Below are 16679 nucleotides of genomic sequence, written 5' to 3'. Positions count from 1 at the left end.
TCTATAATACATACTAATTCCTTCTGATGTTACATAAGCCAGACTGTAGCCTATTTTTGACACAATGTACATACTTCTTGCCAAAATGTCCTCAGTTTTGAACTTTCTATATATACTCATTGATGACTCCCGATGATACGACAGTAGTCCATTTTTGACCTTCTGAACGTATTTCTGTCCAAAGATTGCCTGATCATTAACTTTTTATAAATACTCACAGATTCCTTCTGATGTCAAATCCTCAAGACAGTAGTCCATTTTTGATCTTCTGAACATATTTCTGGCCAAAGAGTCCTCGATCAGGATCTTTCTATACATATTCTATTGTCTATATTCTGTTCAGTGACATATTCAGAACATATCTGATGTTCAGTGACTCCTTCTGATGTCAAATCAGCAATATAGTAGTCCATATCTGACCTACTGAACACATTTCTTGCCCAAGAGTCCTGGATCATGAACTTTCTATACATATACTCATTGACATCTACCGATGTTAAATCAGCAATATAGTAGTCCATATTTGATTGATAGAGTCCCTGAACATATTTTATATACTCATAGATTCCTTCTGCTGTTGCACTGCAATGCAAACAAGAACTCATTTGGTTGTGCAGCGAAGAGATAACATTTGTTATGGCGTTTAAATAGAGTCAAAAGTCGCGCGCACAAAAACCACGAGCACGAGAATAAAGCCAAGCGCGCAAAACAGACCCACGAGAGGAAAATAACAACGCGAGAGCGCATCTGTGCACCCGCGAGCGCGCATTTGTACACCGCGAGCGCGCAGAACATTATTTGGGAGCGGAAATTCATACTGGCGCAAGCCCCTGCTGCCTAGCGCGCACAACTGCACATGAGCTCTCGCGCGACTACTCAACACTCGCTCGCTCCTCGAGTTGACTTTTGACACTTTGAGGGCGGGGCAATGACTTTTGTCTTCCCACCTGTGATTGGTCATTTGTAAAACCCAATCAACTACAATCTGCCGCCTCCCCTCCCCCTTACAGCATTTTCGTCCAAGAATCCCCAAGAATGTCGGAGAAAAATGAGGTAAAACACAATGGCAAGCATTATTGTCCTTAATACCATAAATTGGGAATGGCCTACTTTGCAGAGCCTATTTGACAACAGCAGTAATATAAAATAAATGTATTTAATTGTTATGAAAATATTCTGCATACGTCTATTTTGGTTCTAAGTGATCAGTTCCATCATGTTCTTGGCTTTTCTTTTCTGTATAGTCAGCTCATAATTACGAAAGACTGATTATACACATATCTGTAAACTGTTATTAGGAAGAATTGCAGGAGGCAGCAAGAAAGGTCGTCTCACTGCTGCAAAGTGCCCTTTCCCGGCCTGCAACAAGAGACAGTGAGGATTGTTCTCATCCTTACCTATACTTACACTGATCTGCTTTTCTAAAAGATTGACAATTACATAATTTTGCACATTGATCATACAATGCATGATATTAAAGCAGCAATGTTATCACGATTTAATATAAAAGTAGTAGGGTAAGTGTAAACCTACATTTAAGTGTAAATGTGTAAGTGTAAAACTACATGTGCTTTTCGGAGATATTGGCATAAGGTAAACAATAGGTTAACATGTTTTCCTCTCAATTAATATATACTGTAGTAATGGCTTGATGACATGCATGTTTAAATGAATAATGTTAAAAGTCTCATGGGTAGACTTAGTACATATTTTGCTCATTTTATAACTGATTTAAAAATATAAAAATTGAGTTGCCTAAATAATGTATATACTGTATTATATTATTATTAACTGAGGGGTACAAATTTAAAAAGTCATTTTATGAGTCAAATATATCTGATTTGTAACATTTCTTTCCTAAAGTGGTAACATTTTTAGAAATGTGTTGCTTTGGTGTGTTTGAAAAAGGTTCTGCAGATTCTACAAACCACACTAGACAAGAAGTTCCACAGCAAAATACCTTGGAGCAGAACATGAAAAGGTTTGTCATATTGTTTTTATGGTCATTTTAACAATAAATTGTTGAATGTAGTGTTTAACATTGTTTTGTAAAATACATTTACGGTTTATGTTTTTTGTTTTGTTTTGCAGATCCTTCCCAGGACTGTTTGGAAAAACATTTGGGGAAAAAGTGACCAGGAAAAGAGGAACACACTCTAGCTTTACTGACATGAAAAGAAAACTACATACTGTAAAGTGTTTTGAAGTACAGTTCTACCTGGTAAACAAACACATGGAGAAGACACCAAAAGCTTCAGATGAGCTGACACTTCTACAAGCAGGGATGGGTCGGAGAACTATTACTGTCAAAGATGATTCTGACCATTCATGGGTAAGTTGTAGTTGAAAACTTCACTTGCACTTCGATGTTCATGTCAGACTTATGACTTGCATTATGTTTTTTATGTAAGTGCACCACCTAAATTCCTTTGCAGCTGTGCTCTGTTCATTTTGATGCCGGGGGCATTGCAGATATAATTATTGATCGCTAGACTAATATAACTTACCATATGTTATTAAAGAATTAAAAAAACGTATTTTTGTCAAAGTACTTACATTATATAAATTATGTACAGCTCTCCAGAAAACTCGAGGAGACATACCCTAAAATGACTGATTTGAATGGGGCATGGATGTTGTATAAGGCTGTTGGTAAGACTTTGAAACTTTCTATACATACTATCTCATGTGACCTCATGGCAAAGTGACTTTAAATATTATGTCCCTCCTTATAGGTGGATCTGGACAAAGAAAACTGTGTATTGTACCCCCTGAGGCAGAAGGTTATACAGGCGCTTACCTCAGTTCGGTTGCTCGTGGCAAGTCAGCACTATACATTGTGCCAGTGCAAGGAACACTTGATATGTCACCTCTTCCTTATTCTTCAAAGGAGTTTGAAAAAATGCCCAAAACAACATGTCGTAACTGTTACGAAAACATGCCAGTCCAGTTTTTAGCCGCACATGTGGCATCTTGTAAGACAGTGACACTCTCTGATGAAGAGGTGAGAAATATTTCTTTCATATTAAAACAATTAATTAATTAATTGCATATTTGTTGCCCCATGGCTAATAAAGTTATTTATTTATTTATTTAGTTTTTTTGGGTCTTTTGCAGACGACTTCTACATTTTCTACAGATGACAGTCCTGCCATGGACATAACTATGCAAAATTCCCCAGATAACACTTCCTCTATTGAAACATCTGTAACGGTAAATGTGTTTGTTTGATGCAGCAAATATAAAGTCTGTATGTCCTAAAAAGAAGTCATGTCACAGGTACTGTTATTCATCCAGTTCATACTTTAATATGTTTTTATTTTACATTTTAAGGACACCAACAATTTAAACCTTACTTCATGTGCCAAGGGTTCTGAGACAGTAAGAATAACTAATTCATTCCACTTGAATAATAGTAATAAAAATAATGATAATAATAATGTGTTTTATTACTACATACTACTTTAGACTGCCTGTCCCATTTGCGAGCAGTTGTACCCCAGTGACACTGTAGAATTCCATGCAAGCTACTGTGGTGAAAGGTATTTCATTTTTTCATTAATTATTTTTTAAGCTAGATTTCCAATAAAGGTTTTAACATGTTATGATAGTAACTGCACCTCTGCTTACAGAGTATTACTGTATATTTATTCCCACAGAGTTTTTGATGAAACAGAGGCCTTTGACACAGATAGAACTGAGATATGCCCAAAACGATTAAGGACACAGCAAGAGATTAAAAGGTACCTCAAACCCCAAATAGTTCATCAGAAGTTAACTGTTTTACATTAATAATGTGAAACATTCCAATTTCATGCTTTTTTTCTCTGCTCCCAATATTATTAGCATTGCTGATGTCATCAAAAGCCTTACTGAAAGGGTGGACGAAAGCAGCACCTTCAGCATTTGTGTTACCAGGGAACAGATGGTTGAAAGAGGCATTAAACAGTGGCAGCGGCAGAAAAAGTCTTCCCCTAAAAATGCCCTTAGAGTTACCTTTATTGGAGAGGCTGGCATTGACAATGGGGCGCTGAAGACAGAATTTTTAACTGGTTAGTTTTACAGTAATATAATTTATGGTTGATATCTATGAATTTATTGTTCTCTTTTTTCTTTTCTGAAAAGAAATGATGTCAGGAATAGAGAAGCGTTTTTTGAGGGTGGGGATGGTGGCAAAAACCCCAAGTACTCAATTACAGACTTGGACAAACATAACTTCAAGTAGGTTATTTAAATTTCACACTTATTTGCCAATGTTAGTTTTTTACGATTATTGTTGACATGACAAACCATTTTATGCAGGGTTATTGGAGAGATATTTGCTGTCAGCATCGCACAGGGAGGACCGCCACCAAACTTCTTTTCGCAGTGGTGTTACAAGTATATATCTACTGGAGAAGTGGATCAGGAAGCAATAACTGAAAGAGACATTACTGACCCTGAAGTCTTGGAACTAATTAAAGAGGTAACTCATTTAAGTATGGAAAATGGCTTTTAAAGTTAAATTATTTGTTAAATTGTTAAGGTAGTGGAATTTTTTTGCCTATAAGGATTAAAAATTAAAATACTTTTTGTGTTTTTTTTCAAAGATTAAGGCAGCTGACAACACAACTGTCATGGAGTTCACAGACAGAATTTTGTCATGTGGTTATACAGGGGCAGTGTCTTTTGAAAAAAAAGAAGAGATTGTGCGGTATATGACATTTTATTGTAGGTTATTGGTCTTGATTTTTAATTCAGATACTCATTTTTTTCTTCAATTATCTTTGTATTATAGCTCTGTGGTTCTACACTCTACAGTGAGGTTACTTCCCATGCTACAACAAATTGCCTCTGGATTGAAACTGTATGACCTCCTTAGCTTGGTACAAGAAGAAACTGACATTTGCAGGCAGCTGTTTGTTCCAGGATCTTTTTGCAAGGTAAATATAAATACCACCCAATAGATAACTTGCTGAATCAGTAAATGTTTTTAAATATAATTGTCTAACTTTCTTCATTTTGTAAATTTAAGGTGGATGCTGATTTTCTGATGAAATCACTATCACCTTCATTTAGTGAGACGGGTACAATGAGGCGTGCAAGGGAGTCCAAAGTAGTCAACTTTCTGCAGGACTATTTACAGGACATGGAGGATGAAGGTGACTAATTTATACAAATTATTAATGTTTTCACATTACAGTTAAAACTGTTCTCATTACATTGTTATGGTTATGATTTTTTTCTTGAAACTGGATTTAAAAAGATTTGTTTTTTAACTAAAGCCAATTTGTCAAAAGTTGTAGTGCTAAAACTTATTCCATTGTAATATTTTTAACTGCAATTTACTGTAAGGTAAAATCTCTCAACTGATTTTTAATCACTTTCTCAGGAGAGAGCAAAGACGACAGAGACAACAGACCTGAGGAGGAGAGTATGGGTGAAGAGGACAAGGCAGAAAAACATACCAACACACACATTAATGTTAGCAAGTTTTGCCAATGGCTGACAGGACAATCTCATATTCCCTTAAGTCATGCAGACCGTGAGAACTTTAAAATTGTCATTGAATTTGACCACGACTGCAGTGTGCGCTATGGTACACACACAATCTGTTATCCTGTAGTTAATGCATGTTCCCGCTCAGTCACATTCCCAATTGCACACCTGAGTTGCACATACATGGAATTCAAAAATGTAATCTCACAGGCCATTACCCATGGCTATGAATTTGGACGCATTTAGGAAAATGCAGACTGTAAAAATGTTCAAATTGTCATGGAATTTGACCATGACTGCAATGTGCATTATTGTACACACAGTATCTGTTATCCTGTAGTTAAAGTGGTAGTTCACCCTTCAAATGAAAATTATATGATTATGTACTCACCCTCATGTAATTTTAAACCTTAAACCCGTTTTTGTTAATGATGGTAACCACACAGTTGGCAGCAGCCATAGTAGGAAAAACGAATGCTATGGAAGTTAATGGCTGCCACCAGCTGTGTGGTTACCATTGATAACTGAAAAGTCTAGCTTTGTGTTTAACAAAATAAAGTAACTCGTGCAGATTTAAAACTACATGAAGTTTAGTAAGTAATCACAGAATTATCATTTAATGAGTGAACTGTCACTTTAATGCATGGTCTTGCTCAGTCACGTTCCTAATTGCACACCTGAGTAGCACATATAGGGATTTCATAAATCTAATCTAAGCTCACATGATGAGTTATTGTGCAAGTTTATGAAGTGATGTTTGTGAATTCCAACACATAAGTACAAGTTGTATGCATTCAAAATGTTTTATTGTTACTGTATATGTTTACAGTGTATGCAGTACCAAAGCATAAGTGTTTTCTTCTTAAAGAATGTTCATGTACTTCAGCTTCAAATGTTTACATGCTTATTACATGTACTAGAAAATAAAAAAGTTGCAAACTTAAAGCGTCCATGTATTCACTGAAATGTATCTTTATGTCCGTAGTCGTTTTATGTGTTCATAGCAGATTATGTAGAGCTGTTCATCATTAATGTTCAGATCCAGTGGATCAACCAAACTATGTAGTTCATTCATCATTTCTGCAGTCATAGGGCTCTCATATTCAGGTACGACAACACCGCTTTCTGATTCAAGATGATCAAAGTCAGCAGCAGTCTCCCAGTCAATGTCAGGCTCTTGTATGGCCTAGAAATTTTCAATAAGACAACAATTCAATGTACAGTCAGGTCCATAAATATTGGGACATCGACACAATTCTAACATTTTTTGCTCTATACACCACCACAATAGATTTGAAATGAAATGAACAAGATGTGCTTTAACTGTAGACTGTCAGCTTTAATTTGAGCATTTATATCCAAATCAGGTGAACAATGTAGGAATTACAACAGTTTGCATATGTGACTCCCACTTGTTAAGGGACCAAAAGTAATGGGACAGAATAATAATTGTAATTGGGATAATGAGGGAATAACACACACCTGGCCATGGAACAGCTGAGAAGCCAATTGTCCCATTACTTTTGGTCCCTTAACAAGTGGGAGTCACATATGCAAACTGTTGTAATTCCTACACTGTTCACCTGATTTGGATATAAATGCTCAAATTAAAGCTGACAGTCTACAGTTAAAGCACATCTTGTTCATTTCATTTCAAATCTATTGTGGTGGTGTATAGAGCCAAAAATGTTAGAATTGTGTCGATGTCCCAATATTTATGGACCTGACTGTATTTACAATTCAATGCCATTGTAATATTTATTATAGATTATCTATATTATATATCATAATGACATTGTCTTATCAAATTATAGTCATCATATTTTGCTTCTTAAAAATGAATTTGTACTCTTACCTCAGGGTTATCAGAATCTACAGCAGTGTTAAGCATCCGTGCAATCTCCCAAATCTGTGTTGGAGACCGGTTTCTCTCAGTGCGTAGAGGATGGTGGTTCCAGCCTTCAATAAATACCTCCAAGTCTCGTTTGAGTCTTGGAAGAAATGCAAAGTGTACACAGAATATGTCATCCGTACATGAAATGTCCAGGAGGCCATCTTCTTCAAGAGAGTGTAGAAGATTGTAGTATTTTGATGACACAGAGATCCAGACGTCTCGCCATAACCGCTCTATTCTGTTGGGGGATCCAATGAGTAATCACTGTTACCATGTAGGAAAACATGACGTTTTATCAAACATGCAATAATTTTAAAACGGAACAAAACCTTATATTGCAAGTATGTGGTAGAATGTGTTCTGTAATGTTACATCCAAAGTTTACACTGCTAACACTTGTTATATCATGAAAATTTAATGTTAGTAAAAGTAACTCAAACTGTTACTGTTTCTATGACTAGATAGTAGTTTTTATGTTGTGGAGGAACACTGTCCTATGGTGTCACAGTGACATTTGATAAAAACTTAATATACAATTAGCATAAGACAGATTTATCTTAATTGTTTAAGTGACAAACAACATGAGAGATTCAATGTAACACCATATGGCACATTTATGGCGCATTTGTCATATGTATAAATAAATACGGATACATCAGAATGAAACAATAAAATGTGATGAGGATACGCCTTAATACCAGGAAAACTGAGAATAAAATAAGAAGCATTACCTTTGGTTGTGGATACTTTTTCCTGAGATGAAGCTCCCCCGATTATTGCCACGGACAGTGAACATAAACCGAGCAATATCCACATTCTCCACTCCCTGGTCAGCTCTTACCCTTAAATTACAACAATAATAGTGAAATTAAAAGAAACAGTTCATACATTGGATTATGGCTCTGACAAATAAAGATTATCCTCAAGTAATAAAATAACTTTTTAAAGATAATGTATACCAAGAAAGTGGGATGGGCAAAGAATTTACCACGAGTAAACTACTAAACTAAATAAACTACTCAAGGAAACAATAGAATGCTGTTGTCCAGTAAAAGAAGGAGATGCAACAAAAAATGCCAATGTTTGTCAATGTTTTTTAAAGACATTTTGCTTTGAGGAAACTAGTTAAACTGATTATAAAGCTCTTGTACACTCTAATTTATCTAACAGCTTTTAATCATTAAAATTTTTCTCATATTATTTACACAGAGAAAAGTGCAGCTTTGTAACAATTTAAAGTACATTACCTTGAGGGTAAACCATGCCGATGAGTTGCCTCCAAAAAGAATGAAAATGCTGTGGAAGCACGGTTATTTGTGGCTGCATTCAAGTACAATATCTACAAAGTAAAACATACAGTAAATCAGATTAAAATGGTAAACCATTAAAAAAATATTGTGTGTGTGTGTGTGTGCCAATTACCCATCAAATATTAGTTAAGTCATTGTGGATTTTAATTGATGACTAGTAACAAAGGTTTTAAATGTGTTTACTGACTACATAATGTTGACCAAATGTTAGCCAGTAGTTACCTTTCTGGAGAACCCATCCACTCCTCCAAATATCACAATATTGTATCTGTGAAGAAATTAAGTAATATACATTATTGATATAGTTATTAAACATGCAAATCTATTCATATGTTAAAACATGACTTTAATGCAAACCTAATTAGCTTGTGATTTGTGTCCACATGTACCAGGGACAAGGGCCCTGGAACAGAGTACACTCGGCGCACAACACAGCCAAGACTTGATAACCTTGAGATAATACCCATTGAATCAACCCTATGCATAGAGGCTGCAATTCTTCTCCACTGAACTCGGTAGCCCATAGACTCCAGTCTTCCTCTGACCATCCTGTAGCCTGAATTTGGTAAAGCGTTCTTCACAGAAGCAACCAAACTGTCAAGTTCTTCATCACTGATGGAACTATACATGTCACGGACAGAAAGCTCATAGTCTCTCATGCGTCTGAAAATCGTGCTTTTTGAAACGCCCATCAATGTGGCTATGCAACTCACAGGAAGTTGAGCCTGTAGCATGTATTTTAAGCGTTGTTCCTCAACCAAAATTTTTGGTCGTCCTGTGGTGATAGCAACTTCCACTCTGACACATGGTGCTGGATGTTCCACTTGTGCCCGTATAAGCTCAAAGAGCTCTTGCAAAGCCTGGGTGATAGCAGGGGGTACTTGTATGTGACTGGACAGGGCCTCCAGAATATACAGCTCCTGACGACACAGAAACTCCAGATAATCTAAATCCAGTGGTGTTGTGCTGAAGGCCTGTTGCAACTTGTGTAAAAGATTTTCCAAAAAGTGGTGTCTTAGCTATTGACAGAACAAAGAATAATTAATGAGATGTTAAGATACCATGTCACTGTTGTGATAAACACACTTCAAAAGTTGAAAGGGTTACATTATCTCTACTCATCCTTTGATTCCAGGAAAGTATCAAAAATTAGATAATGAGCATCAAAGTTTGATTTTACTTACTAATTTCCCTATTTCAAACATGGTCTTAGTAGTAAATATATCAAAATTATTTTCTTAATTGTTTGCATATAGGATGATAGAAAACATCAAAACACAAAAAACTTCACTTTTTTTACACTTTTTACAGGGTCACATAGACCATCAGCAGAAAAATGCTTTTAGTGATGTAACTATGTTATTAAGTTTCACTAATACCGTTTGTAATGTGTTCTAATCATTTTATAAACGGCATTACGATAATAGCAATAGGGGTCGGTGCTGTGGTTTGAATAAATCACAAAGATTGCATTTTCGCTGCTTTGTTTAGTAAATTAGCATACTAGCTTTGTTTAGTAGCTAGAAACGCTACTCAGCCATGATTTATTTACTGTATATTGTCAATGTAGGTCAAAACTAACCTTTAACATCCTACATTTATGGGTTAGCCAGCTTTATCTTAAATTAGCTTATCTTTTTTAGTCGTTAAGGTCCTATACAAACTATTCAAGATGATTTTATCTACATGCATTAGGCAGAAAACAAAATAAGTACAATACAATATCATATATTGAATATATAGCACTGGAAACACAAAGACTTTTAAAAATTAAATTACCTGCTCCGGGTCCGACATAATGGTTCCGAAAAACGTGCCTTGTCCTAGTCCTGCTACATGTTTAAACAAGAGAGAAACTGATTAAACAAATGACCAATCACAGGTGGGAAGACAAAAGTCATTGCCCCGCCCTCAAAGTGTCAAAAGTCAACTCGAGGAGCGAGCGAGTGTTGAGTAGTCGCGCGAGAGCTCATGTGCAGTTGTGCGCGCTAGGCAGCAGGGGCTTGCGCCAGTATTCATTTCCGCTCCCAAATACTGTTCTGCGCGCTCGCGGTGTACAAATGCGCGCTCGCGGGTGCACAGATGCGCTCTCGCGTTGTTATTTTCCTCTCGTGGGTCTGTTTTGCGCGCTTGGCTTTATTCTCGTGCTCGTGGTTTTCGTGCGCGCGACTTTTGACTCTATTTAAACGCCATAATTTGTGCTCTTGCATTTACATTGCAAACACAATCTTTCGCTGTGTACTGAAGAGCAACAGCTATGCACTTGTTGCATTGCAGTTTATACAAGAACTAACTCACTTGCACTGATGCACTTGCACTTGATCTTATGTGCTGTTGCATTGGATTGCACACACGACCTCTCACTCTGCATAGAAGAACAACATTTAAGCTATGCACTTGTTGCATTACATTGCACACAAGAACTAACTCATTCCGCTGTGCAGAGATATAAGTGCTTTTGCAGTGAAGAGATAACATATATGTGGTTGCTTTGCATTGCATACAACAGCTAACTTATTAATTTGTGGAAGAATAACATATAAACTAATTCATTCTGACGTGCATTGAACAGATACAATGTTGCATGATATGGGCAATGTTTCACTTCATTGCATGCTAGAAACTAAGTTAATCCGTTGCACATTGAAAAATATCCTATAATCTATGGGATAACGTATGTGCTGTTGCATTGCATTGCAAGCGACAACTAACTTATCCCGCTGTGTATTGAAGAGATATAACATTATAACATTGTAACATATTTTGTAAATTGTAATCATTTATGCACCCATTTCATTGCATTTCATTCAAAAACTTATAAATTATTCCGTTGTGCAGTGAAGAGATAACACGTGTGCTTACTGCATTTCACTGTGCATTAAAAAACAACATATAAGTTATGCACATGTTGCATTGTAATGCACACAAGAACTAACTCATTTCGGTGTGCATTGGAGAGAGAACATAATGTGCTGTTGCATTGCATTACAATATAAGATGTATGTAATTTAATTTAAATTTAATCTATGCACTCATTTCATTGCATTGTATACAAGAACTGAATTATTCCGTTGTGCAGTGAAGAGATACATGTCCTGGGGCATTGCACTTGCACACACGACCTTTCACTGTGCATTGAAGAACAGTATTAAAGCTATGCAATTGTTGAATATTAATGCATACTAGAACTAACTCATTCCGTTGTGCATTGGAGAGGTAACGTGTTGTTGGATTGCAATGCATTCAAGGTGTAACTTATGGCTTTGTGCATTGCAAAGACAACACATAGTAGCACATTCCACTAGTAACAAGGTATGGCAAGCCGTTTTGACTTTTATTCATTCTCAGGATATGAATTCTTGATATCAACAATTCAGTTTTCACTAGTTAAAATGCTAATTCTTGATATCAGGAATTACATTTCCACTAGTAACAATGGCAATTTTTGATATCAAGAATTACATTTCCACTAGTAACAAGGTTAATTTTTGATATCAACAATTCAATTTTCACTAGTTAAAATGCTAATTTTTGATATCAAGAATTATTTTCCACTAGTAAAAACTAGAATTCTTGATATCAGCAATTTATATCCTGGGAAAGGCAATAGGCAAGCCGTTTTGACTTTTAATCATTCCCAGGATATGAAATTTTGATATCAACAATTCAGTTTTCACTAGTTAAAATGTTAATTCTTGATATCTGGAATTACATTTCTACTAGTAACAATGACAAATGTTGATATCAAGAATTAACATTTCCACTAGTAACAATGTTAATTCTTGATATTAACAATGATGTCATCACTCGCAGAAATATGTATTCTTGATATCAACATTTGAATTTCCACTAGTAAAAACTAGAATTCTTGATATCTGTAATTGTATTTTCACTAGTGAAATGTCACCATAGGCTGCCATTCAAATTCAATTGTTGATATCAAGAATTGAGTTCTTACTAGTTGAAATTTCAATTTCACATATCAGAAATACAATTCTTACTAGTAAAAATGCGAATTTTTGATATCAATAATTCAGTTGTCACTAGTTGAAATGTCAGTTCTTGATATCAACAATTGAATTGCTACTAGTAACAATGTTCATTTTTGATATCAATAATTTGATTGTCACTAGTGACAATGTTAGTTTCTGATATCATGAATGTGATTGTTACTAGTAAGAAAGCCATTTTACATATCTGAAATTATGTTGATATCAGGAATGCATTTTCAGATATCAAAAATGAACATTTTTACTAGTAGAAATTAAATTGTTGATATCAAGAACTGACATTTCAACTAGTGACAATTGAATTCTTGATATCAAAAATTTGCATTTTTACTAGTAACAATGTAATTATTGATATCAACAAAGAGAGTTGATATCTGAAATTGCTCTTGCAACTAGTGAAAATTCAATTACTGATATCTAGAAACGCAATTTTTACAGGTAAGAATAGCTATGGTAATGAGCTAATGAATATTAATGAGATGTGGTTTTCGCATAATCCTCTGTAAGCCAAAGATGGAGGAAGAGAAATGGCTCCTTTATTTTTTCGTTTAGTTAATAAAACATAAAAATTATATTATGGCTTGATTTTTTATTTTTTATTTATTTATTTTTTTGTTAAAAAAAGTAGTTTCATCCTGTTTGTTTTTATTGGCCACGGGGTCCTTCAGAGAATTAAGGGAAAAAAATGAACAAGGCATTCATGTATCATTTATTTTACCATTGACATGAACATAAGAAAAATAACCTCGTGTCGTTTTTCATGTTTATTTTTGTTTTCATTACACTTTCATCAATGGACTATTTTTTTATTGTTCCCTGACATTTACATATCGCTCTAATACAGAATGTGTTGTCATCGTGCCCAAATTCGTGCCGGTGTTTCTCTTTGATTAAAGGCCTGTGCATTGTAAAACAGTGTAATGAAATGTTATTGGCTACTGAAAATTTTTAGTGTACATTTTGATGTATTATGTACACCGACACCTTCTCATATGGGATAGCCTAATAATGAGCCGAAATATTTGCACTCTCTGTCCAATGGATGCGTAAATATGGCATGATAGCTACACTGTAATGTGCTAATAACTTGTATTATTTTTATTTATAGTAATATGTTGTCCATTAACTTGAAGTATAGGGCCACATTGGACAAGATGAATGATAAAGTCTTTTTGAACCTCTTTCCTATTCCCATTGGCCATTTTAATGTCACATTAAATATAACACTGGATAACTCGTCTGATAGTCCAGTTGCATAATATATTTGAATGAAATATGCATCTGGAATGTCTCTCAATTGTAGTGGGTTCGGAGTGGAAGAGACAATGATTTAATAATAATGTAATCTTGCCCATCGGGTTGTCAGCCTGTTATGATTATTGTTGTTGTCGTTGTTATTGTCGTTTTACTTTATAAAATAATGTTTACTTAAAACCTAAAATAACTAATGAATGCTTTATTCGTAAACTTTTTTTTCTGTTTTGGTAAAGTGCCTCTACTGTTCCATTACATTGTTATCATGAAGTGTTGTTTTGGTGATTGTAGTTTACAGAGCTTTTGCCTGCAAAACAATACGGAATAGAACGGAATTGTGTATGTTATGTTAAAAGAGACCAATAAAAAGGTCTCTTCATTTTAAATGTAGGCCTACAGCAATCATGTCTGGAAACTTGACAAATAATATTTTATTGGGGCATGTAAAAGGGAAAAAACAAAGAAAAAAATTATAGAGAAAAGATTAAGGTTAAAAGATTCCTTATCGTATGGCCCCCTCTAGTGGCCAACATTAATATCACAGCCTTAATCTTCCAAGTGAAATGGCTGTTTTGAATTTGATTTTACACTCACCACCAGCATAATAAATTCATAAAACTCAGCATGTGTGGTCATTTATTGTTCTCCATGTTTACAAAGTTTTTATAAGTTTGATATACATGTGTTGGTAATGGGCTGTTCGTGCTCATACAGTAATGAAATGACCAAATATTAATTTAGCACATTCCCAGTGTCCATAGCTGTATCCCTTCTTGACCTTACCCTAAAATCTGTGTCTTCTGAGTTAGAAAAAAGTGCTTCAGAGAATTATTTTAAGCATGCAGTTAAGACAATTTGATGCATTCCACATAGGCCTACACAAAAAGTAATTGGCCTAAGATTCATTCTATTTGCCCTATATAAAAATATCATTATTTTATTAATATTTTAAGCCTGTTCTCTTCTTGGATGAGTACAGTTTAAATACAGAATCCGTGGGAACAGACTGCGAAGCGTGGGCATGGTTTACAAATTTGTGGGTATAGGCGGATCGAAAAACCGATATGGTTTACAAATCTAAGCGCACAGATTGGATATTCCAAGGTACGTTTAATTTTGCACTAAGTGAAATAGCAATAGAATCTATTTGCACTAAGTGATAGAATATAATAGCAATAGAATTACACTAAGTGAAAACAGCACCATTTCTTATATGCTACTTACACTAAGTGAAAAAAGCTAAATATTCTATTTGCCCTATAAAAAAGTATTCTCTTTGCAATAAGTGCACATAGTAGTTAGATGCTACTTATAAATGGTGTCAGATAATATTTGTACATTAGTGTTGTTGTACATTAAACTATATGCAATAATAACAGACAGGGACATGCAGAGAGTTCCTCAGGGGCAGGGGCTCAGATGTAAAAAAAGGGGCAATATATATATATATATATATATATATATATATATAGATATATATATATATATATATATATATATATATATATATATATATAGGTTATAGCTATATAGGTTAGGCTGCATTTATTTGATCAAAAATACAGAAAAAACAGTAATATTGTGAAATATTTTTACTGTTAAAATAATGGTCTTCTGTTTTAATATACTTCAAAATATATTGATTTATGTGAAGCAAAACTGAATTTTTTAGCATCATTACTCCAGTCTTCAGTGTCACATGGTCCTTCAGAAATCATTCTAATATGATGATTTATTATCAATGTTAGAAATAGTTGTGCTGCTTTATATTTTTTATAACCTTTGATACATTTTTTCCAAGATTCTTTGATGAATAAAATGTTAGAAAAGAACAGCATAAATTATAGGAATAAATTATATTTAAAAGTATATTAAAATAGAAAACCATCACTGTAAATTGTAATCATCTTTCACTATATTGCTGTTTTTGATCAAATAAATGCAGGAGGAGTTTATTAAGAGACTTTTTTCATAATGCTGCATAATTATCAAAACTGGTAACATAATAAAGTACTTTCTTTTCATGTCACCATTTCACCAGCCTACACTAATAGGCCTGTAGGTGGCACTTGGGCTTCATTAACTATGATAGTTTCATAAAAGTAAACGGTGTATCAATATACATAAATACACTAAATTAATTGAGCGGTATACTTCCATTATTGCGAATTTTGGTGCTGCATGGTGCAGTGCGTTGTAGTCAGTTTACATCCACTTTGTCAACGATGCAGTTGGACTTATAAAATGCACAAACCGCAGAAATAGGAAGTCTTTTTAATTTCTTAAGTTCGACACTTTTCGAATATCTTATTTTTATATCTTAATTTGTATTGAAGATAAATGCCTTTCCAATCTGATGGATGGGAAAAGGAAGTAGAGCGAGTTCGGCAAAAGGCGGATTCGAACCTCTGTCAATTTGCGTCAAAACTATTTTTAACGCGCCTTACCTACACTTCGACAAGCCGTTTTGACTTTTATTCATTCCCAGGATATCAATTGTTGATATCAAGAACTTAATTGTTGATATCAGGAATTACATTTCCACTAGTAAAAACTTAATTCTTACTAGTAAGAATGAAGTTGTTACTAGTAAGAATGAAGTTGTTACTAGTAAGAATGTAGTTTTTACTAGTAACAACTTCATTCTTACTAGTAAGAATGTAGTTTTTACTAGTAAGAATGAAGTTGTTACTAGTAAGAATGTAGTTTTTACTAGTAAGAATGTAGTTGTTA

At 34.6% G+C, this 16679-nt stretch overlaps 1 protein-coding gene and 1 pseudogene across 1 annotated transcript; one reads left to right on the top strand and one right to left on the bottom strand.

The window, feature by feature from the left end:
• The first annotated feature begins 1035 nt into the window (after window positions 1-1035).
• Window positions 1036-5797, top strand: LOC137009716 (uncharacterized; annotated as a pseudogene).
• A 633-nt stretch (window positions 5798-6430) lies between these two features.
• LOC137009752 (uncharacterized) lies at window positions 6431-10565 on the bottom strand. Its single transcript, XM_067372224.1, has 7 exons — window positions 10462-10565; window positions 9040-9701; window positions 8905-8950; window positions 8620-8711; window positions 8104-8214; window positions 7334-7610; window positions 6431-6664 (listed from the first exon to the last, which is right to left on the bottom strand). Exons 1-7 carry the CDS (start codon window positions 10477-10479, stop codon window positions 6452-6454), a joined length of 1419 nt encoding a protein of 472 aa, XP_067228325.1. The 5' UTR covers window positions 10480-10565; the 3' UTR covers window positions 6431-6451.
• Between the last annotated feature and the right edge of the window lie 6114 nt (window positions 10566-16679).

Source organism: Chanodichthys erythropterus, chromosome 20 (genome assembly GCF_024489055.1).
Source record: "Chanodichthys erythropterus isolate Z2021 chromosome 20, ASM2448905v1, whole genome shotgun sequence".
In the NCBI taxonomy this organism is placed as follows: Eukaryota; Metazoa; Chordata; class Actinopteri; order Cypriniformes; family Xenocyprididae; genus Chanodichthys; species Chanodichthys erythropterus.
This window is presented reverse-complemented; position numbering and strand designations above follow the sequence as displayed.